The 21,832-nt window shown below is 46.8% G+C and overlaps 2 protein-coding genes across 6 annotated transcripts; one reads left to right on the forward strand and one right to left on the reverse strand.

The window, feature by feature from the left end:
- Window positions 1–192: 192 nt before the first annotated feature.
- Window positions 193–7,594, forward strand: MCM7 (minichromosome maintenance complex component 7). Of its 5 annotated transcripts, none has more exons than XM_054589821.1 (15): window positions 193–343; window positions 1,515–1,594; window positions 1,940–2,104; window positions 2,263–2,387; window positions 2,462–2,642; window positions 2,925–3,062; window positions 3,364–3,513; window positions 3,686–3,800; window positions 3,875–4,006; window positions 4,259–4,342; window positions 4,618–5,011; window positions 5,281–5,364; window positions 6,019–6,187; window positions 6,933–7,042; window positions 7,216–7,594. In XM_054589821.1, the coding sequence occupies exons 1-15, from the start codon at window positions 313–315 to the stop codon at window positions 7,415–7,417; spliced, it is 2,160 nt and encodes a 719-aa protein (XP_054445796.1). In that variant the 5' UTR covers window positions 193–312; the 3' UTR covers window positions 7,418–7,594. The 5 variants fall into 5 exon arrangements, with proteins under 5 accessions (XP_054445796.1, XP_054445799.1, XP_054445797.1 ...); XM_054589824.1 differs by lacking the exon at window positions 193–343 and adding an exon at window positions 828–858 and having other exon boundaries at window positions 7,216–7,593; XM_054589822.1 differs by lacking the exon at window positions 193–343 and adding an exon at window positions 867–891 and having other exon boundaries at window positions 7,216–7,593.
- A 669-nt stretch (window positions 7,595–8,263) lies between these two features.
- Window positions 8,264–11,131, reverse strand: COPS6 (COP9 signalosome subunit 6). Its single transcript, XM_054589316.1, has 10 exons — window positions 11,040–11,131; window positions 10,705–10,830; window positions 10,397–10,528; window positions 9,990–10,078; window positions 9,832–9,894; window positions 9,474–9,521; window positions 9,283–9,397; window positions 9,098–9,190; window positions 8,912–9,012; window positions 8,264–8,771 (listed from the first exon to the last, which is right to left on the reverse strand). The coding sequence occupies exons 1-10, from the start codon at window positions 11,107–11,109 to the stop codon at window positions 8,631–8,633; spliced, it is 978 nt and encodes a 325-aa protein (XP_054445291.1). The 5' UTR covers window positions 11,110–11,131; the 3' UTR covers window positions 8,264–8,630.
- Window positions 11,132–21,832: the final 10,701 nt, after the last annotated feature.

Below are 21,832 nucleotides of genomic sequence, written 5' to 3' on the forward strand. Positions count from 1 at the left end.
GGACGCGAATGGGCTAGCCCTTTAAGAGCGATTCCCTTCGTACGCGGGAAATCTGGCTCCTGCCCCGCCTCGCCCAAGCCCGTCACTCAGCCAGACGTTGTGTGATTGGCGGAGACTGGAGCCCGCGGTGAGAGGGAGGGACAGAGAGTCTCTTTTCGGATTGGCCCGCATGCAGCGGCGCCAGTCACGTGTTGGGCGACGTTTCGCGCCAATTTCGGTTGGTCAGCCGCAGTTCGCCGCGCGAACGTTCGCTGCTACCGGGGAGTGAGAACCTTGAGCCCGTCAACTGCTGCAGCACTGTTCTCAGCAGTGATGGCACTTAAGGACTACGCCCTGGAGAAAGGTGAGGGTCTGCAAGCCTGGGAGGGACATTCTGTGCGGGAAACCCCCTGTCCAACACCTACTGGAGTGAGCTGGGCTCCTACAGGGCCGGGTCCTGCGCGCGAGGTCGGAACTCGGTTCTGAAGGCCGCGGGGCCGAGGCAGACGGCTCCTGGGAGGCACGCGGAGACGCGAGGTCGAAGCGCTGGTGATAGTGTCCGGAAAAGGAGTGGGGGCCGTCGTGAGGGGACAGACTGTGGGCTCGAGTGGGAAAAGTCATGCCTAGCAGGGATCGACATTTTTAGACTGTTCAGGGAGTAGGGTCGGGCACCCCGGGCCCCGATACCCTTCGTGCTTTCAGGCACTCCTAACTACCCGAGTCCTGCGGAGATGCCGAAGCCCGGGGGGAGGGCTTGCTCGGGCTGCTGCGCGCGGGGATTGGCCGTTTTAGGCCAACCTACAAACGGAAGTGTAGGCGAGCGGAAGTTGCGCGACGCCTCTGGTGGAGTGCCGTGTGTAAACAGTGTCCTTCCGCGCGGTAGTCTCGGAGAGAGAGCTCCTAAGGGTGGGGGTGTGTCTGGAATTGGGGGTTTTAGCGCGAGTCCGAGAGGAGGTAGAGGAGTTGTTGGGGGGATACGGAGTGGTCCTGGACCAGCCCGCCGATCGCCGGGCCGGCTCCCGCCTTGGGCGGAGGAATCCCGGGCTGTGAGGCGGCCGCATCTGGGCCCATGTGCTTCTTTGTTTACTAAGAGCGGAAGCAGTGGCGGGAGAGGGGGTGGGGTGGAGGATGGGATTAGTGGGCGAGATTTAGGAACTGAAAGAACAGGGGCGATCGTACTTACGGAAAAAAGATGAGAACCTTTCGGCTTGAGCTTGCTGCTGGGAGCGGGAGGCCTCTGGGAAAGAGCGCTGAGATTCCGAAAGAAGGCAGAGACCGGAGTTCCCCTAGAGAGAGGGTATTGGGTAATACTCTAAACTGCCAGGTGCCCCTAATTCTTCTCTAGATTAAAACAGACTTGTAAAAGGAGTTCTACCCAGTTTGGGGAGGGTTATATAGGATGATTTAAATATTCATAAAACTAATGCATTTATTTAAGTGAAGATGGGTTTCTTCGATTTCTGTCAAAGGGGTTTGCAATAAGGTATCTGAAAGAAAGGAATGTTGATCCTCATGGTTTTACATTTACATTATAGAAAAGGTGAAGAAATTCCTGCAAGAGTTTTACCAGGATGACGAGTTTGGCAAGAAGCAGTTCAAGTATGGGAACCAATTGGTAAGTCTTAAGATTAGAGGGAATGGGCTAAACGAGCTGTAAGAGGTGGCCTGGCTTATTTCAGTAAGTACAATTGTCTGTAAGTGACATACATTGAGTGCGGTATCTGATACTTGGTAAGTGACTATAATCCTATCCTGTAGTTGTGATAACTAAGGTTTTTAGGAGTTGAGAGGCTGTCTGGGGGGCTAAGAAGGGAGTATTGTTCTGCCTCACACTGCTCTTTCTCCCCTTTGGAGGCCTGGAATCTGTGTCCTCAGCTCACAGTGATGGGTCCATGCATGTAAACACTAATGAGCACAGTAAACTTGGCTCTGAGATTTTCCTGATTGTTCCTCACTCCAGGTTCGACTGGCTCATCGGGAACAAGTGGCAATGTACGTAGACTTAGATGATGTGGCCGAGGAGGACCCAGAGTTGGTGGATTCAATTTGTGAGAACACCAAGCGCTATGCGAGGCTCTTTGCTGATTCTATTCAAGAGCTGCTGCCTCAGTACAAGGAGAGGGAGGTGAGTGCAAGAAAATGCAAGGCAAAGAACTTAGGAAGCCTCTCAGTTAATTGTTTTCTGAGCTGGCAGGAGGAGGGGGCAGTGATTTCTGCTGGGTGTCTTTTATGCCCCATCCTGCCTGCCGCTTATTTTTCCCATCTTTCTCCCTCTGCCTGTAGGTAGTAAATAAAGATGTTCTAGATGTTTACATAGAACATCGACTGATGATGGAGCAGCGGAGCCGAGACCCTGGGGCAGCCCGAAGCCCCCAGAACCAGTACCCTCCTGAACTTATGCGTAGATTGTGAGTGGTCTCAGTAGGGAAGGGAGTGGGAATTGGTTCTCAAGAACCTTGCTAATGACCATTTTCTCCCTTAGTGAGCTGTACTTTCAAGGCCCAAGCAGTAATAAGCCTCGTGTGATCCGGGAAGTACGGGCCGACTCTGTGGGGAAATTGGTAACTGTGCGTGGAATCGTCACTCGTGTCTCTGAGGTCAAACCCAGGATGGTGGTGGCTACGTACACTTGTGACCAGTGTGGGGCAGAGACCTACCAGCCGGTATGTAAGAAGTAAGGAATTTCATTAAATGGTTTTTATAAGAATTTTGTCAACGTTTCTGTGTTATTTATTCTGCTTATTGTAACGCTTGGTTTCATTTGTCTTTTATTCTTTTTCTGGTATGTAGTGGTCTTTCCATTTGTGTTCTTTATGTCTGTCGATGTTTTCACAGAATAGTTCAGAATGTCCTTGACGATTTCGTTAAGATGAAATGTGATTCAAGTGACTGATCTAAATGGCTCATTTTCTTCTGATTTCCTTTGACGCTTTCTTAAATCCTAGATCCAGTCTCCTACTTTCATGCCTCTGATCATGTGCCCGAGCCAAGAGTGCCAGACCAACCGCTCAGGAGGACGGCTATATCTGCAAACACGTGGCTCCAAATTCATCAAATTCCAGGAGATGAAGATGCAAGAACATGTGAGTTTGGGATATGTTGCCCAGGGAAGGTGGAGCTTGGGAATCAGTTTGAATACTGTAGTCACTCATGGAGTTGAAGAAAGAAAGAACAGAAGGGAGAGCTGAGGTAGAAAAGTCACCTAGAGCAGGAGGGGGGGTTAACTGGAACTTTGATTGAGCTGGGAAAGAGGTAAAGGAGATCTCCACTTCCTCCCATTAACTTGTCTGAAACTGGACAGGCTAAGATGTAAAAAGTGGGATGCCTAGGTCCTTAGGGGCCTTAGGTTCTTTTTCCTTGCCTGTACATCCTTATCCTCCACAGAGTGATCAAGTGCCCGTGGGAAATATCCCTCGTAGCATCACGGTGTTGGTAGAAGGAGAGAACACACGGATCGCCCAGCCTGGGGACCACGTCAGTGTCACTGGTATCTTCTTGCCAATCTTGCGTTCTGAGTTTCGACAGGTGGTACAGGTAAGGGAATTTGAAATGAGGAAATAGTCCCTTTTCCCTCTTGCCCATTCAGTTACCACCCCCACAGAGAAAACTATTAACAGCAAAACAAAATAGAGCAAAGGGTTTTGTCAGGGACTCCTGAAAGAGTCGTGTGGATGGCCATTCACATCCTGACCTTTTTCTGTTCCAGGGTTTACTCTCGGAAACTTATCTGGAAGCCCATCGGATTGTGAAGATGAGTAAGAGTGAGGATGATGAGTCTGGGTCTGGAGAGCTGAGCAGGGAGGAGCTAAGACAAATTGCAGGTGAGGGGCTGGGGGAAAGACCAGGAATGTTTCTTCCTAGTACTTTCTTTTTCCTAATCTTCACTTTTCCTCAGAGGAGGATTTCTATGAAAAGCTGGCAGCCTCCATTGCTCCAGAGATATATGGGCATGAAGATGTGAAGAAGGCACTGTTGCTCCTGCTGGTGGGGGGTGTGGACCAGTCTCCTCGGGGCATGAAAATTAGGGGTAAGAGGACATGACGGGGACAGGGGAGCTTGCGGTAAGGGACGGCATTTATCTGGAGGAAAGGATGACCAAAACTAATATCCCTATAAATCACAAAATTTAAAAAGTTGATATCCTGACTTCATGGACACAGGAAGGGATCAGAAGAAACAATACTAAGTATGGGGGTGGGGGTAGACCTCATAAGTATTTTTATCTGTTGTTGGACAGCTTGTACTGCAAAAGTAATTGAGGGGCTGCCTTCTCTTCCAGGCAACATCAACATCTGCCTGATGGGGGATCCTGGTGTGGCTAAGTCTCAGCTCCTGTCTTACATTGATCGCCTGGCCCCCCGCAGTGAGTAATCACTCTGGGAGAGGTAAATGTAGAAGACAGGCATAGGACCACCATGTTTATTCTCTTTCCCAGGGATTTGGGAGGTGGGAGAAGATTGGGGGAGAGAATTGTCAGCACTAATACCCCATAGATCTTTACCCAGGAAGGCTTGGATGGGCAGTAGAGTAGATCAGTGCATGCCTCACCTTTCCGTCCCCATTACTTGTGTCCTTTGCTCTGTTGCTCCTTTCCCCTTTCCTAAACATGTCTGCTTCCTTCCTGACACTGCCATTCAGGTCAGTACACAACAGGCCGAGGCTCTTCTGGCGTGGGGCTCACAGCAGCTGTGCTGAGAGACTCTGTGACTGGAGAACTGACCTTAGAGGGCGGGGCCCTTGTGCTGGCTGACCAGGGTGTGTGCTGCATTGATGAGTTTGACAAGATGGCTGAGGCTGACCGCACAGCCATTCACGAGGTCATGGAGCAGCAGACCATCTCCATTGCCAAGGCAGGCATTCTAACGACACTCAATGCTCGCTGTTCCATCCTGGCTGCTGCCAACCCTGCCTATGGGCGCTACAACCCTCGCCGCAGCCTGGAACAGAACATACAGCTTCCTGCCGCACTTCTCTCCCGATTTGACCTCCTCTGGCTGATCCAGGACCGCCCTGACCGAGACAATGACCTACGGTGAATAAATCTCAACACTTAAGGAGTCATCCCTTAGGGATGATCTGGAGGGAGGGAGAAATTGGAAAGCCCTCAGAATCTTTGCTCATGAACGTTACTCCACAGTTCATAGGGAAATGGTTGGTCTAGGCTGAGACACTATTAAGGATTTCCTGTGAAAGTTTGTCCCTGCCATGCTATGATGGGATGGAGCCAAGGGAAGAAGACAAGAGTTGGGGTCCAGGGTGTGTAGCATGACTGTTGTCCCTCCTTGCCTCTACTATTCCCAGGTTGGCCCAGCACATCACTTATGTGCACCAGCATAGCCGGCAGCCTCCCGCCCAGTTTGAACCTTTGGACATGAAGCTTATGAGGTAGGAGTGCTGAGTAAAGACGAGTGTTCTTCACTTAGTCACCTTGTGAGGCAGTGTGTTGGGCCTTGTGTTTTTCTCCTGAACTTTTCAGTCTTAAGGTGTGTGTTTCACTACCACTCTGCCCCTTTCTGTGTCTTAGATCTAAGTATTGAGTTTTAGGGTCCCCTCCCAGCCTGGTCACAGAAGCACACACATCAGAACCAATCTTTCATACCACTGGCCTGTCTCAGGTGAGGCAAGTTCAGATTTTAGGCAAAGCTGAGTCCTGCTCCAAAAGATACTTGATGTCACTATATTCTCCACAAGTCTGTTCAAGGGTTCCCAGTGGTTTCTCAAGGTTTTTCCTCCCTGTTATCTCTTCAAATAAACATTTGTCTTACAAAGTAAACAAAATATATTTGTTCCTTTTAGCCATATCATGTTCACTGCCAGGTGGACGTCTTATTCACGCACAGGCCATTTGCCTTAAAAGTTAGAAATAATTTGAAACGGCACCAAGAAACCAATCAATGACATGCAAGTCACACAGATAGTCATCTGCTTTTTTTTTTTCTCCTACTTAAAAGATCTCCCTCAACCCCAACAGTTTTATTAAATGAGAAATATACTCCCCATCTCCCTTTTCTACTTCCCCACAAACCAATTTTCTTGCAGACGATACATAGCTATGTGCCGGGAGAAGCAGCCAACAGTGCCAGAGTCTCTGGCTGACTATATCACCGCAGCGTACGTGGAGATGAGACGAGAGGCTTGGGCCAGTAAGGATGCCACCTATACTTCTGCCAGGACTCTGCTGGCTATTCTGCGACTGTCCACTGCTCTGGTGAGTACCCAGTTCCTATTCTGGAGGGTTGACTATTGACTCTTACTGGGCAGCCTGCCCTAATATTGTCCTTTCTCGTTGCCTCCTCCCTTCCACTCAAGCCCTGCTGGGGCTAAAGTGCTGACAGTGCAGATAGTGGTCCTGTCCATGCTACCGCACTGTGGGTACTTGCTGCTCCAGCAGGGCGCGCACAGCATCCATGGAGGGAAAGGCCGCCTCCCTGCTTCTCAAACCTGACTGCGAGGATGGGTGGGGTGAATTTCACTATGACCTTGATCCTGTGCTAGAAACCTTCATTCTGTCCTTACATCTTGGACCTTAGTCCTGGGGGCTCCAAAGTGCTGTTCGTGCAGGTAGTGTGATTATCTGACCTACTGCTGAGCTAGCACTTCCAGAGCCCCAGGGACACAACCTCTATGCCAATTGCCTTCTAGGCTGAGCTCCCCAAGCTCCATCTGTCATGGTGGGGAGCCCACTGGAATTCAGAAGGGTCTAGTCTCCCTCGCAGGACAGCTGAACACCGGGACTGGCCAGTGTTGAGAGGCGGAGACTTGGGCAATTGCTGGACGCTGCCCTGGGCATTGCACTTGTCTCGGTCTGACAGTGCCGGCCCCACACTGCGGATGTTTGTTGGGGCGGGCAGGGCACCTCCACTTGTTTTTTGTTGGTAGGCAACACAGAAGGCAGTTCCCTGACTGTGCCACTCCCCTCCTCCTGTTCCCATCTGTCCCTACCTTCCCCTTAGGCACGACTGCGAATGGTGGACACAGTGGAGAAGGAAGATGTGAATGAAGCCATAAGGCTAATGGAGATGTCAAAAGACTCACTTCTGAGTGACAAGGGACAAACAGCTAGGTGAGTTGTTTAATGAAGGAAGAAATCAGTCACCTAGACTTTGTTGAGCAGGCCATTTTGGCTTCGGTAACACCTATACAACGGTGGTCTCAAAATTCTGACATCGCTATTCTGATATATTTAGTGCTCATTTGTACTATGACCTTACCCACACCCACACTTGTTTCCTTCAGGACCCAGAGGCCAGCAGATGTGATATTTGCCACCGTCCGGGAGTTGGTCTCAGAGGGCCGCAGTGTCCGGTTTTCTGAGGCAGAGCAGCGCTGCATATCGCGTGGTTTCACACCTGCCCAGTTCCAGGCAGCGCTAGATGAGTATGAGGAGTTAAACGTATGGCAAGTCAACACTGCCCGGACTCGGATAACTTTTGTGTGATTACAACCCACTTGAAACACTGGCGTCTATTCTGCATACTGTGCTTAAGCCCCCCCACCCCCTTCAAGGTCTAACAGTGCCCTTGAGAGGAAAGGAGGATCCCATCTTTTTCCTAAGCTGCACTTATTTTAAAGTTCTGTTCGTTCTTTTTGCTAATAAAGTGTTTATAGATTGATACCTTCTGTTAAAGTGAGGTATTATGCGTGTCCTAAGTTCACATCTTGTTCCCTTTATATGTCATCTTTCATCCCACTCAAAAATGCACTGAGTAAAGTACCTGCCAGGCACCAGTAGAGATGTGGAATGCAGTGAGGAATGAGAATCCCACTATAGAGAGACTGACTGCTCTGGATCTCCTCTCAGGTGGATTCAAGTATATGTAGGGCATACTGCTGTGCCACTAAGGTTCTGAAGATACAGTGGCAGTATAGGACCTCTCCAAGTCAACTCCTTTCCCCTTCTACTTTCTGAAATGACTCTTACACCTCCCTAGTCCCCCAACTCCAGTTGGAAAGTCTTATTTAGTGGGTAATGGAAATCAGACTTAGAGGAAGGAACATAAAAATGAAATGCCTGGCACAAGTAATTGCATAGAACAGTCCCCATAATTTTACCACCTGGCCTCATCTAAAGTATAGACACTAGTATCTCTGCCTTGGCTGAGGTGCCTATGGGTCAAGCACATAACTGGCAAAGCACTCAAATATTTAGCAACAATTGGGGAACATCTCTTGGCAATATTTAGTTCCCACAAGATCAAAGCTTTCGTTTGTCCCTGAGAGAAATGTGCTTAATACCCCCCTCCCTCCCTCCGTGTGTGTGCATGTGTGCGTGTGTGTGTGTGTGTAAACAGATTAAGCTTGGGAAAGTAGTCCTTTACAAGGAGACATTAAACAAAACAGACTGCTGAGATGGAAAGAGGCAGCCTTCTGCTGAATGTAAAGACACCCCCCCTAACCACACATGGAATCAACTTCAAATGGCAATAAGCTCCCAATCACTGAAAAGTATCAAGAACAGCTGATGATACAGAAGGGCTCCACTGATCCAAGTTGAAGACCTGTGTGGTACCCCTAATACAGGACAGAGCCACTGGAAGGGGTGCTGAGGGACTGCTCCCCTTTTATTAATGACAGGTTTCTCTAAAGGGAGTATAGCACCCCTCCCTCTGGGACAGTTGTCTGACCCCTGTGCGTCATCTCTTCAAGTACCCTCAGAAGAACAGCCCTCGCATCCGCCTGCCGATGCCTTGTCGATCATAGAGGACGTTGAACTTGTTCACGAACTGGTTCATGGTGTTGCACGTTTTGGTGATGGTGCCAAGGTAGGCCATGAGCCCCACGTCATTGCATTGCTGGGAGGGAACAGAAAGAACCAGTTCCCCAGGGGATCTGGGTCCTTCACAGCATGCCCAAGGAACAACTGAGTCCTTTGTCCTGCATTCAGAAATGACAGCATTAAGCCCCACCTCCCCATCCTGGGTTTTACACTCACATCATAAAAGTCTGTCTTGAACTTGTCTGTGCTCAGTACTGGAAGACAGTGACACAGAGCATAGGCCTCCCGCAGGATCTCGTGGTTAAAGGGGACCTCTCCTAAAGGCACAGAAAGGCTGTATTAATGTGGATGCTATCACTTCCCCAGGAATGAGGAAAAGTGCCAGAAGACCCCTAGTTCTACCTGCTTCAGAGGCCTTGACATACTCCAAGATGAGCTTGACACGGCTGTGCAGCATCTTAATGGCACTATGCTGTGCTATCAGGTGTTCAGCCACTGCAGGGGGACAGGGACAGGCCACAGTTGAGAAGTCTTGTGACGACACCTTCCACCCCCACTTTCAAGGACAACCTTCCAGCCTCAGTTACCAGTGGAGTTCTCTCCACTGCCTGTTGCTGTCATTCGGGCCACATGGTCTACACCAATGCGTTCTGCTTCCTCTGTGGCCAGAGTGTAGGTCAGCTCAGCAAACAGCATTGTGGCCTGCGGAGCACATACGGAGAGTCAAAAGCAGAAAATGCCAGGGGTAGAATATGAGGGTTGAAAGATAGGGCATTACCTCTCCATTGATTATATCGATGACAGACTCAAAAACACTGACAGGAAGCTGTAAAGAGATACAGAACAGCTCTTTCATCAAATGCACCTGAACCTATACTATGTACCAAAAATTGGGCTTAGCCTTTTCACTTTGGATTTTCTCGTCTAATAAACACAATCACAAAAGGATTTTTCTCATTTTACACGTGAGGAAAATGCAGATTAAAAGTTAAATGACTAACTCAAAGTCATACAGCTGGTAAGTGGCAGAATGGAGCTTCAACTTAATAGAAATGTCATACAGTAAAAAGGGATGAGAATGAAAGATGAGCATAATGACAAGCATGACAAAGCATGGATGGGGTGAGTATACTCACATCTGTGTGCTTGGTCATAGGGTTCAACTTAAGAAAAAGGGGGCTCTCGATTATCTCACACACCTGGAAGAGGAACATGATGGACATGAGTGTCAATGCCCATCTTCCCCTCATTCTCTATTCTCTGCCCCAGCACGCACATATGTGAGCATGTATACCTGCTTATGGACATGGATGTCGGAGGGGTCAGGTGGCCCCCCTGTGGTATACCAACCCAGAAACTCCAGCTCCTTGAATACCTGTTTAACTGGAGAGAAAGGGGCCAGAGCACAAAGTATTTCTTTAAACAATCCTTCCTTAATTCGAAGCTCCTGGTGTATTTTCACCAGCTTCTCCCCTTCCCCCTCAAATCCTCACTCAGTTTAGAATTCCTTCTATCATCTCATCCTTTACTTTCTTGGGCAGAATAACTTGAGTGTCTTCTTTTTCTGAGATATCTTCAGCTATTCCCTCTTCACTTTTCCACCGTACTGATCCCATGTCCTGTTTATTTGTTCCCAACCTTATCCATCTTCCCGACATCTATTTTCTCCCACTCCTCTGCCCACTTATATTCCCCTCTCACACTGCTCCTCCTTGGTGTAATAATATTCTTTGTCAATGATAATCTTCTCTTCCACGGTGTGTGACAGCAGTTCAAAGGAGTTCATCACCTCGATATTTCGGCCCTCCTGCTTCCCGATCAGAGCCCCAATCACTGGGGAAGAGAAGAACACATAAGAGGCGAGGGTAAAGAATCCCAAAACTTCCCTCATCATTATATCCTGAGGGTCTGAGGTCAATGTGAACCACCAACTGGAACGAGGAAGGAAAAAAGGCTGCTATTTGGGGGAGATGACCAGAAAAGATTGCAGAATTAGGCTTAACACTCACCCTGCACAGGCCGCCCTTCCTGGGAGCGCATGCGAATCCAATGGTCTGAGATGTTGAGAATCACGAGGGGATGAAGAGCGACTGAAACACTCCCAGTCACCCCGGAGGCCATTACGCTGGGGACTACTAAGGGTTGAGGAAAAGAACAGCGGGTGAGAGTCCGGGGCCCACGTCCTGCCCCGGAGATGGCAAAGCCCGGGCTACACATCCCTCCTGCAAGTTATCCCGGGGTGGGATGTTCCGTCCGCCCTCCTGACTTCTTCCAGGATCCAGGAAGGCGGCCTTGACGCACCCCGAAAGCCGTCTCCAGAAGCTGTCCCCGCGGGGCCAGTTACCTGCCGCATCCACCTCCATCCCGCTGCTCCCACCCGTCCCGTTCGCCGCAGCTGCCGCCGCTGCCGCCATTTTCCTCGCGCCCGTCGGCCTGGGCCCCGCCCCCTCCCGGCTTCCGTCCGACAGGGGCGCATGCGCACTGCGGTCGGGCGTACACCTAGTCTGACTCCTGGCTTTAGCCCGCACACCGCCTACCCCCGCCCAACAGCGAAAGCCGAAGGCGCGCACCACCTCGACGTCTCCTGGTTTTTGTAGGCCCTGATCCCGGCCCTTGTCTGTGGCTAGCCTTAAATAAATTATTTGACCCCACCCGTCCCAACCTTTTCTCCTCCGTTAATAAAATTGTAATAAGACTGACTAGTTCCGAAGTATATTGCAGGATGAATGAAATATGTTATTGCCCTCAATAATATTCAAGCTGCTAGCCGTGGCCTGCAAGGCCATGTATATTCTTGTACCTACCTGCCATTCTACCCTGATCTTTCTTTATCTGCCCTCTGGTCCCCATGTTTCAGCCACACTACCTCTCACATCCGTCCTTTCCACAGGCCCCATTCCCACTCAAGGGCCTTCTGTTGTATTCATTGTAACTCCATGACCAACTCGGTACCTTACACTTGGATACCTAAATAATTTTTTAATAAATGAATGGGTATTTGGGGTGGAGCCTAGTCTTGAGTGGCTCCATCTGCATGTCCTATCTTTCTTCCAAATATTGATATTACCTTCAGTACTAGGAACACCTCAGCATTTTCTAACCCCTCCCATCCTCCCAGTGGTCTCCATCTCCATGAGTTCCACCTCTGGGAAAGAGACCACTCTCACCCTCTCCCCACTCCTATATGCAATCAAGTTGTGTACACTGCCTTTGCCCGGCCTTCTGCTGTCCCAATGTATCTGGCTGGCTCTTTTAATATGTGTCTGTACTTAACCCAAAGTGTAAACTCTATAAAGCAGGTAGAGACCTATTTCTTAATCCTGCAGAGCCTACTCTAGTGCCCAGAGCTAGGGAGATATTTTTTAGTGATAATGGTGACTTATGTGGATTAAGCAAACTTTCTATTTAGGATCCTGGATAAAGGGAAGTTGAAGGGCCAGCAACCCTCAAAGAAAGGAGCCTGAGAAATCCTGCAGGGAGAGAGGTCTTCTAGCCAAGGGGAAGTGAAGAGTTTATCTCTCATTCTAATTCCCAGTGAAAAACCTCTCAGCCAGCTGAAATGTTTACAGAAGAAAAACATATATGCCTTACTTCTCTTAGAAGTGTAATGCTTCTCAGCTAGATCGAAGATTACAATAAAGACAAGAATTATTCTGGTGTTAATAAAGTTCATAGTTTGTGTTGCTGTTTCACACTTTAAAGTACTCCTTTGTCTTACTGTTGCTTCAAATGCTTTTGAAACACTGTTCAGATAATTACATAACTCATAAAACAGTAATTATTGTGAAATTCAAGAACATTTTTGGAATTAAATCAGTTGATTACACATGCTTTGAAAGTAATATCACTGAACATTTCTTAAAAGTGCATTGTATTTAAAAACTAGCAACGAAAACTCAAGTTGACATTGTGTTAAGACAACTATCTCACTGTTCTCTTTCTACCATCCAACGAAACTACTTGTAAATATAATGCATCACTTTGTTGTTGTGTTAACTTTTCCTTCCACAGGTTAGAGGTAATTGGGCATATGGGGGAAAATCTGTTCAGAGAGTCTGCAAAGAAAAGATATTGAGGAGTGAAGTGAGGGCCCTCCAGGAAATAACCAGACTGGGTCACCAATAGTTTTGAGTCTGTGGTGTGGTCAAGAATTCTACTCTTGTCCTTGTTGGTGTGGCTCAGTGGATTGAGCGCCAGTCTGTGAACCAAAAAGTTGCCAGTTTGATTCCCAGTCAGGGCATATGCCTGGGTTGTGGACCAGGTCACCAGAGGGGAGAGAGGCAACCACGCATTGATGCTTCTCTCCCTCTCTTTCTCCCTCTTTTCCCTCTCTCTAAAAATAAATAAATAAATAATCTAAAAAAAAAAAAAAAGAATTCTACTCTTGCCCTGACCAGTGTGGCTCAGTTGGTTGAGTGTCATCCCACAAAGGGAAAGGTTAGCAATTTGATTACAGCATACGCCTGGGTTGCAGGGTTCAGTCTCTGGTTGGGACGCATACAAGAGGCAACTGACTGATGTTTTTCTCCCTTCCTTTCCACCTCTCCAAAAATAAATAAATAAAATCTTTAAAAAAAAGACATTCTAATCCTTGAGATCAGGTGTTATCCATCCATGCATCATTCATTTATTTAACAAAAACAGATATTTAGGAGTGTCTACTATGCAGCAAGCACAATTCTAGGTGCTAGGGATACAGCACTGAACACAACTAAGTTCTGAGTCTGTGAAGCTTACATTCTAGTTGTAGGAAACAGACAGTAAACACACATCAGGATATTAACAGGGATTGCAGGGGTGTGGTTTTACATGGAAGGGAAGACCAAATGGAGTAAGGGAGCAAGATATGAGGATACCTGGAGGAAGAGTATTCCAGAGAAAATAATCACAAAGTTCTTCAGACAGGAGACTGTTCTGTGTGTTCCAGAAATAACGAGAAAGTCAATGACCAGACCTGAGTGAGTGAGGGAGAAAGTAATAGGAGATGAAATCAGAGCAGAGACAGAGTCTTTTGGGCCATTATTAGGACTTTGGCTTTCAGTCTGAACAGAGGCATAATGTGATTTGACTCAAGTCTATAAAGTGTCACCCAAGCTGATGCATGGAGGTTAGGTGGTAAGGACCATAGAAGTATGGAAGTGGAGCTATTATTCTACTCCAGGTGAGAGATGACCATAGCATGGACCTGGACAATAGAGGTAGAAGTGGAAGATAACTCAAACCTGCAGCTATTCATATGCCCCAGTGCGGCATTAGAAAAAGAGTCCCTAGGCCCTGACTGATGTGGCCTTGTTAGCTGGGCATCATCCTGCAAAGCGAAATTGTCGCTGGTTTGATTCCTCGTCAGGGCACATGCCTGGGTTGTGGGTTCAGACTCCAGTTGGGGCAGGTGTGAGAGGCAACGAACCATGTTTCTTTCTCACATATATATGTATATTTTTTTCTCCCTCTCTTTCTTCCTCCCTTCCCCTTTCTCTAAAAATTAATAAATAAAATCTTTTTTAAAAAAAGAAAGAAAAAGAGTCCCTAGCCTGGGGCTTTAGTAATGATACTGCGTGGCATATTTGAAAGTTGCTAAGAGAGTAAATCTCATAAATTCTTTAAAAAAGAAAGAAAGAAAGAAGAGAGAGAAAGAGGAGAGAAGGAGAGAAAGAAGGAAAGAGGAGGGAAGGAAGGAAGGAAGGGTGGGTCCCTTCTGGAGCTCAGGCTAGGTTTTGGTCCTCACTTGCTCCCTCACCCAGCTTCCCTGCATAGAGCACAGCCTGCAAATTCTGGCTGAATTCAGGATACATTTTGAAAGTAGAGTCAATAAGATTTGTTGACTCAAGAACGTTTGGGCCTCAGGAGAAGTACATGAATGTATATCAGTGTGAAACAAGGTTGTCCTGGTCTGTGTGTTATGTCAGCATGCATATGGAGGAGAAGGGTGTTCTCATTGAGGAATTTCAAGACTGACAAACCCAGTGAGGGTCAGATTGACAGCCAAAGGCACTGCCTAACTCAGGCAGACCATGGGTGGGCTTGCCAGGCTATGGTAGTACTAGCTCTAGACACTAAGGAGTGTTAACTGTCTTCCTGCCTCCTGTGTCTAAGGTGTTCCCTTCAGATGCTGGGTTATTGCTCTCCTCCCATGACTACAAATTGGTGTGTCACATCCCAGTAGCTGTAACTTCTCCTTTTCTCCAATTACCCCCTATTTGTACCCAGACCTTTTGTCCATAATGCTCAGGTGTGAGGGAGACAGGGCATTTTTACAAAATTTACAAAGACCCATTGTGTCTTCCACTTTGTCACATGTATTTGTTCCCTACTATCTCTAGCTTTTGGAGCTACATTCCTTGCATTCTTTGGCTCATGGCCTCTTCCTCATCTTCTAATTCAGTATTTTTAGCAATATCTTTGCTCCTCTTTTCCCATCATCACATTCACTTCTGTAGCAAAATCTATCCCTACCACCCTCTTACACATACAGTATACTTGGAATTACATTTAGTGCCCACTGGGCTAATCCAAGATAATCTTCCCATCTGAAAACCCTTAACTATATCTGTAAAATTCTTTTTGCCATATAAAGTAATATTCACAGGTTCCAAGGATTAGGACCTGTTTATCTTTGGGAGCCATCATTCAGCCTGCCATAACATGTGTGGACAACTCTAAGGGATTTGGAGAGCAATGTCCTCAATCAAGTGATCTAGAACCACATCCATCCAACAAGAGAATCCTGGTGGCTGGACCGTAATTAAGTTGGCATTCCCTAGGCTCCCTTGAGGTTTGGCTACACCAAGGGGTCTACGAACTACACTGTCCTGAGGTAATCATTGTAGGGGGAAAAAGAAGTATAATTCCAAGGAATAGTCAAGGCAGAATCTTTAATTTTCAAAATAAGTCTAGAGAGCTTCCCCACTCCTTTCATCCTTGTCATTACCCAAGAAGAAATGGCTGACCAAGAGGATACAAATGTTTTGGAGGAATGGCCACATTCAGTGATCAGGTTATCATACTAAGGTGCGTGGACTAGGAGGAGGTAAAGAAGGTAGAGCCGATTTTGGAGAAGGCCATTCCAGTGCTTGGCAACCAGATGCTGTCCATGATAGTGAGGGCGGGATGTTTAACACCTTGAATCTTGGCCCATTGTTGGGTGGCTTTTTTATCAAAAAGCACATCAATGTCAGACCGTTGATGGTCCACAAGGTCTAAAACATGACAGTTTAGTTTCAAGGGCCATCATGATATGGCCTGAGTCAGGGGATCAGACTGGAACAGGGACACTGGCACCAAGAGAGCCCCTAGAGGTTGTCAAAGGTTCAATGGAATCAATTTACAAGGAACAGGAGGGAGCTTCTGGGCAGAGCAGGCTTGATCAGCAGTTTGATGACAGTTTCATCAGAGACCTGGTCCTCACCTTGGGCATCCACATGAGTTACCTAGCTGTCAGAGCCAAGGAGCTCACTGCCTCAAGGGGTATGTCTTCATTATTCCGTATCTATAATCCTCCAAGTGGTGAACCAAGCTGCCATGCTAGTAGCCCAAGTCAGTAAAATGTAACACGGCTCATCCAGGGGATAATTTGCTAGCTGTATGATGAGACCATTTTGGTTTTTTTAAATATATATTTCATTGATTATGTTATTACAGTTGTCCCATTTTTCTTGCCCCTTTATTTCCCCCTACCCTACACTGCCCTACCCCCAGCATTCCCCCCCCCCACCCCTTAGTTCATGTCCCTGGGTTGTACATATAAGTTATTTGGCTTCTCCATTTCCTATACTATTTGTAACCTCCCCCTGCCTATTTTGTACCTACTAACTATGCTGCTTATTTCCTGTACTTTTTCCCCCTCTTCCCCCTCCCCTCTGTTTTACTGTTCATAGTTTTTGATTTTCTTTTTCTTAGATAAGTCCCTTTAACATTTCATATAATAAGGGCTTGGTGATGATGAACTCTCAGCTTTACCTTATCTGGGAAGCACTTTATCTGCCCTTCCATTCTAAATGATAGCTTTGCTGGATAGAGGAATCTTGGATGTAGGTCCTTGCTTTTCATGACTTTGAATACTTCTTTCCAGCCCCTTCTTGCCTGCAAGGTTTCTTTTAAGAAATCAGCTGATATTCTTATGGGAACTCCTTTGTAGGTAACTATCTCCTTTTCTCTTGCTGCTTTTAAGATTCTCTCCTTATTTTTAATCTTGGGTAACTTAATTATGATGTGCCTTGGTGCATGCTTCCTTAGGTCCAACTTCTTCTGAACTTCCTGGACTTCCTGGAAGTCTATTTCCTTTGCCAGACTGGGGAAGTTCCTGTTCATTATTTTTTCAAATAAGTTTTCAATTTCTTGCTCTGCCTCTCCCCTTCTGGTACGTTTCTGATTCGGATGTTGGAGTATTTAAAGTTGTCCCAGAGGTTCCTAAGCCTCTTCTCATTTTTTGGAATCTTGTTTCTTCATTCTGTTCTGGTTGAATGTTTATTTCTTCCTTCTGTTCCCAACCGTTGATTTGAGTCCCGGTTTTGTTCCCTGTACTGTTGGTTCCCTGTATATTTTTCTTTATTTCACTTTGCATAGCCTTCGCTTTTTTCTTCATTTTGCGACCATACGGAACCAACTCAGTGAGCATCCTGATTACCAGTGTTTTGAACTGTGCATCAGATAGGCTGGCTATCTGTTCATCACTTAGTTCTGTGTTTGGAGCTTTGATCTGTTCTTCCATTTGGGCCATATTTGTCTCGCTTGCCTAGGAAATCATTGTAAGGGGCAGAGGAATACCTTAGGTATTCGCCAGAGCAGGGAAACCCAGGTCGCTGAGTTGAGAAGCTATATGTAAGGGAGGGGTCTGAGAGGGAACATTGCCACTTGCTCGGCTCTCAGCAGGCTTTCAGTCACTTGCCCCCTACCCACAAGCAAATTGGGCCCTTCTGGTGCTGATTCCCAGGTGAGTGGGTTTGTGTACATTCTAGGACCCTGTGGATCTCTCCAATGGACTCTCCTGTGAAGTTGGGAGTTTCTCCCGCCACCACAACCCCCACAGTTTTTACCTCTAGAGGTTTTGAGGCTTTCTTTTCCTGCGCTGGAACCCTGGATTGTATGGTCTGTCTATCTAGCTCCCCAGCTGTTCTTCTCATTTATCCACACACAAACGTGGGACCACCCAGTCCGCCAGGGGTCGCCTTGCCATGCATCCTCTCCACCCAGGATGCCCATCTCTGCCCCTCCAGCTCATCTGGATAAATGTTTCTTTTTTAACTCCTTGGTTGTTGGACTTCCACACAGTTCTATTTTCTGTCAGTTCTGGTTATTTTTTATTTTTAAATTTGTTGTTGTCCTTCTTTTAGTTGTGTGAGGAGGCAAAGTGTATCTACCTCTGCCTCCATCTTGGCCGGAAGTTCTAATATGATGAGAGCGGTTTTGAGTTCTGCCCAATGCTTTCAATTTTACATAGCTGACTCTGAGGCTGGACAATAGCAGCCATCCAATGGACTGCATCAGATTTCACCTTAGTGAAACCATCAGTGAACCAAGCCCAGGCATTTAGGGAAACCTCTGAGACTTGACTGCTCCACTGAGCCATGTCTTTGCCTCAGGTGGTTTCTCCCAAAGCAGTAGTTGCGACTTTTTCATGTAAAACCTCTCTAGGGCTAGGCTGACTGTACTCAACAATACCTTTTCTATTTGACTAGTGAGGTCTTTTAGTCACATCCCATCTATTTAATCATAAGGTTCAACTTGATTTACCCCAAAAGGGGGGTATCAGGCTGGACAATTACAAAGTCTCCTGAGTCTGGAGTTCTTCAGCAGCATGTGTACTTGCTGGCTGTGCCTGGCAGATAGCATTGTTGCATTGAGAAAAGGCCTCTATGAAAAATTGGCAGCACCATGCAGTTTTTGGCACCTGGGCCAACCTTGTCAGTTGAACTTAGGCATGGGACTGTCACTTGGCATAAAGTGACTGAAGAATGTGGTTGAATCTTTCCTACAGGAGACAACGACATTATTCCCAAAGCTGAGCTTGGAGTGTGTTTGTTGAAGTTGTAATCAGCTCCAGCTGTAAAGGGCTTCTGCAGCCAGTTTGCCCTTTTCCGTACTCACCAGTTGCATTAGGGAAGACAGGCAACCCAAACTAAACTCAGAGATAGAGCTTTTCACCCTAACCCAGTGGTTCCCAACTGGGGGCAATTTTTTCCTTCAGAAGACTTTTGGTACTGTCTTGAGACATTTTTGATTGTCAAACTGGAGATGGGTGTTACTGGCATCTAGTTAGTAGAGATCAGGGATGCTGCTAAACATCCTATTGTGCTCCACAATAAAGAATTATCTAGCACTCCACAACAAAGAATTATCTAGCTCCAAATCTTAGCATTAGCTCTTTTAGCGCGTGCGCACGCGCGCGCACACACACACACACACACACACACACACAGGCTTCCCAGGGCTCAAGCTGGCTCAGGTGGTTTGGAGAGGACCAGTTCCAGTGTTTGCCACCTTAGAGAATTCTGATCTCTCTTCCTCCTTTCCCAGTGGCCCTGTCTCTCTTTGGCCTTTCTAGGTTTAATTCAGAGCCCCAGTGCCCTTTCCTGCAACTGAGACCTTGACTGGTCTCCCTAACTTGGAACTATCTCAGGAAGCAGGGAAGGATGGCAGGGGGCAAGTCTTCTTATATAAACTGAGTCACATCCGCCCCTGCGACCAGCAACATGGAACAATGGAACTTCTGGTAAAACATAGACAAAGGAGCCCACATTTACAAAACTCAGGGAGACCACTGAACAAAAATCAGTAGTTCATGGGGATTTTCTCTTCCTTTGTGGCACCTCTCTTGCTAAAGAAAAGTGATAACATAAGTGTTTTTTAAAGCTTTCTTTGGAAATACCCCCAAAGAATGGACAGCAGGGACTTGTACACCAGTGCTCATAGCAGCATTATTCACAATAGCCAAAAGGTAGAAAGAACCCAAGTACCTAAGTGTAGTCTATGCATACAATAGAATATTATTCAACCTTAAAAACAAGGAAATTCTGACACATGTCACAATATGGACGAACCTTGAGGACATTCTACTAAGTGAAATAAGCCAGTCACAAAAGGACAGATCCTATATGACTCCACCTATATGACGTAGTCAGAGTAGTCAAATTGAGACAGAGAGCAGAATGGTGGTTGCCAGATGCAGTGAGGCACAAGGGCTGGGCTGGGGGAATCGGGAGCTGTTCAATGAGTGCAGTTTCCAGATAGGAAGGTGAAAAAGTTCTGGAGATGATGGTAGTGTCATGGTTGTATAACAATGCAAATGTGTCACCATGGCTGCAGGCCCCTAGCAGTACTTATCTTTTCATTTCAGTTATGGGAGAAAAAAAAAGAAAAGAAAGAAGAGGTCTAAAATAACAAAACTGGCCAGAGGCAGCCTGAACCAAGATGGCACTTGATCTGACCTCTAGGAGACCTTGATCTTCAATGTATACTTTAGTTTTACTCTTTAAAATAGCTTTTATTTACTTATTTTAGAGAGATGGAAGGGAGGGAGAAAACGAGGAAAAGAATCATCAACATATAAGAGAAACATTCATCAGTTGGTTCTTCTTTGCATCCGGACCAGGGACCGAACCTGCAACCCTAGCATGTGCCCCAACTGGGAATCCTTCACTTTGCCAGAGGACCCCCAATTATCTGAGCCACATCAGTCAGGGCTGTTTATTTACTTTTCAATAAGTTTAAACCCTTGAGGGGTACAGCATTACATGGATTCTCTGTCCAAGGGCCTTAGCAGGAAGGTTGCTTTGGAATTTAGCATGAACCATGCCACTGTTTCCATGAGCATGAATTACCTTTCTCCAAATTACTCTAGCTTTGTTCCATTTACCACCAGGAGTCACTGTGTTGTTCTTTGCTTTGTACATGGAAGCACATCTCTTCCTTAGATAGAATTCAGTTTCATCCCAAGCATAAACACCTTCAAGTTTAAGAAGAGCTATGCTGTGTGCTCCCTCTGGTTCAGGATACCTGTCTATAGCCAGAAAAAATGGCCTTGAACTACAGCCTTCCAGACATATTTGTCATTGTAGAAGTCCTGTTCCCTGCAGGCACCACAGTCTTCAAGATGAACTTCATTACATATTGATTATAATACATTAGCATGCTAAATGACACACCTGCTGGTGCCAGGACAGATCCCACTCCAACCATATAGGGAAAGAAAAGGGGTAGCACCCCAGTTCAGGAGAGAGACCAACCCATGAACTAATGTATATCCATTACCCCATTATGTTGCCACCATAATAATCACCCCCAGACTTCTCTAGAAGTTGATTTCTGAGTTGGACTCCTGCTTCTTTATTTTCTTTCCATTGAATAAGAGCTTGTGCAGTTTAACACTCAGCTTCAGTTTCATTTGTGGCTTGGTGACACCAAATGGAGAAAGAACACTTGGGAGGGCAGAGGGCTCTTCCTGGTAAAGGGCCCCACATTAGGAGCTTGGGTGATCTAAATTGGTAACAAATGTACTTAATACACTGAACTATGCACTTAAAAATGGCTAAAATGGGGATATTCCAGCCAAGATGGAGGCATAGGTAGATATGCTTCATTTCCTTGCCCAACCAAAAGAAAGATAACCAATTTAAAAACAAAAAACAACCATAACTGCCAGAAAATCAAACTGTATGGAAGTCTGGCAACCAAGGAGTTAAAGAAGAAACATTCATTCAGACTGACAGGAGGGGCGGAGGCCGGAAGCTGGGGCAGAGAGGACAGGAGGGAAGATGATGGCCGACAGACCAGGCAGGCGAGATGGTGTAGAGTGGACTGGGCAATCCCACATTCACATGTGGATAAGGAACAACTGGGGAGCAAGACAGACTACACAATCCAGAATTCCAGTGAGGGAAACTAAGGCCTCAAAATCTCTGGCTGTAAAAATCTGTGAGGGTTGCAGTGGAGAGACAAACTTCCAGTCTCACAGGAGAGTGTTGGAGGGGCCCATGGGCTCCTACAAATTACATAAGCCCACACACCTGAAAATCAGCACCAGGGCAGCATCTGAAAGAGCAAAAACTGCTGTGGTCACCTAAGGCTCTACCCCTAACAATGTAACAGGTGCACTGAGACAAAGAAATATGGCCCAAATGAAAGAGCAGATAAGCCCTGGCT

This window comes from Pteronotus mesoamericanus, unplaced genomic scaffold, assembly GCF_021234165.1.
Source record: "Pteronotus mesoamericanus isolate MK-2021 breed Mesoamerican mustached bat unplaced genomic scaffold, CSHL_Meso_final scaffold_167, whole genome shotgun sequence".
Taxonomy (NCBI): domain Eukaryota; kingdom Metazoa; phylum Chordata; class Mammalia; order Chiroptera; family Mormoopidae; genus Pteronotus; species Pteronotus mesoamericanus.

What these genes read in the sequence shown, in the direction of transcription:
- COPS6 (XM_054589316.1), bottom strand. Translation starts at nt 11,109, where the DNA reads ATGGCGGCAGCGGCGGCAGCTGCGGCGAACGGGACGGGTGGGAGCAGC. An exon ending in ACATCCATGTCCATAAGCAG is followed by an intron (nt 9,895 to 9,989) that starts GTATACATGCTC and finishes TTCCTCTTCCAG; the next exon opens with GTGTGTGAGATAATCGAGAG. An exon ending in CTATGACCAAGCACACAGAT is followed by an intron (nt 9,522 to 9,831) that starts GTGAGTATACTC and finishes ATCTCTTTACAG; the next exon opens with CTTCCTGTCAGTGTTTTTGA.
- MCM7 (XM_054589820.1), top strand. Translation starts at nt 1,172, where the DNA reads ATGAGAACCTTTCGGCTTGAGCTTGCTGCTGGGAGCGGGAGGCCTCTG. An exon ending in GGGCAGAGACCTACCAGCCG is followed by an intron (nt 2,643 to 2,924) that starts GTATGTAAGAAG and finishes CTTAAATCCTAG; the next exon opens with ATCCAGTCTCCTACTTTCAT. An exon ending in AGTTTCGACAGGTGGTACAG is followed by an intron (nt 3,514 to 3,685) that starts GTAAGGGAATTT and finishes TTTCTGTTCCAG; the next exon opens with GGTTTACTCTCGGAAACTTA.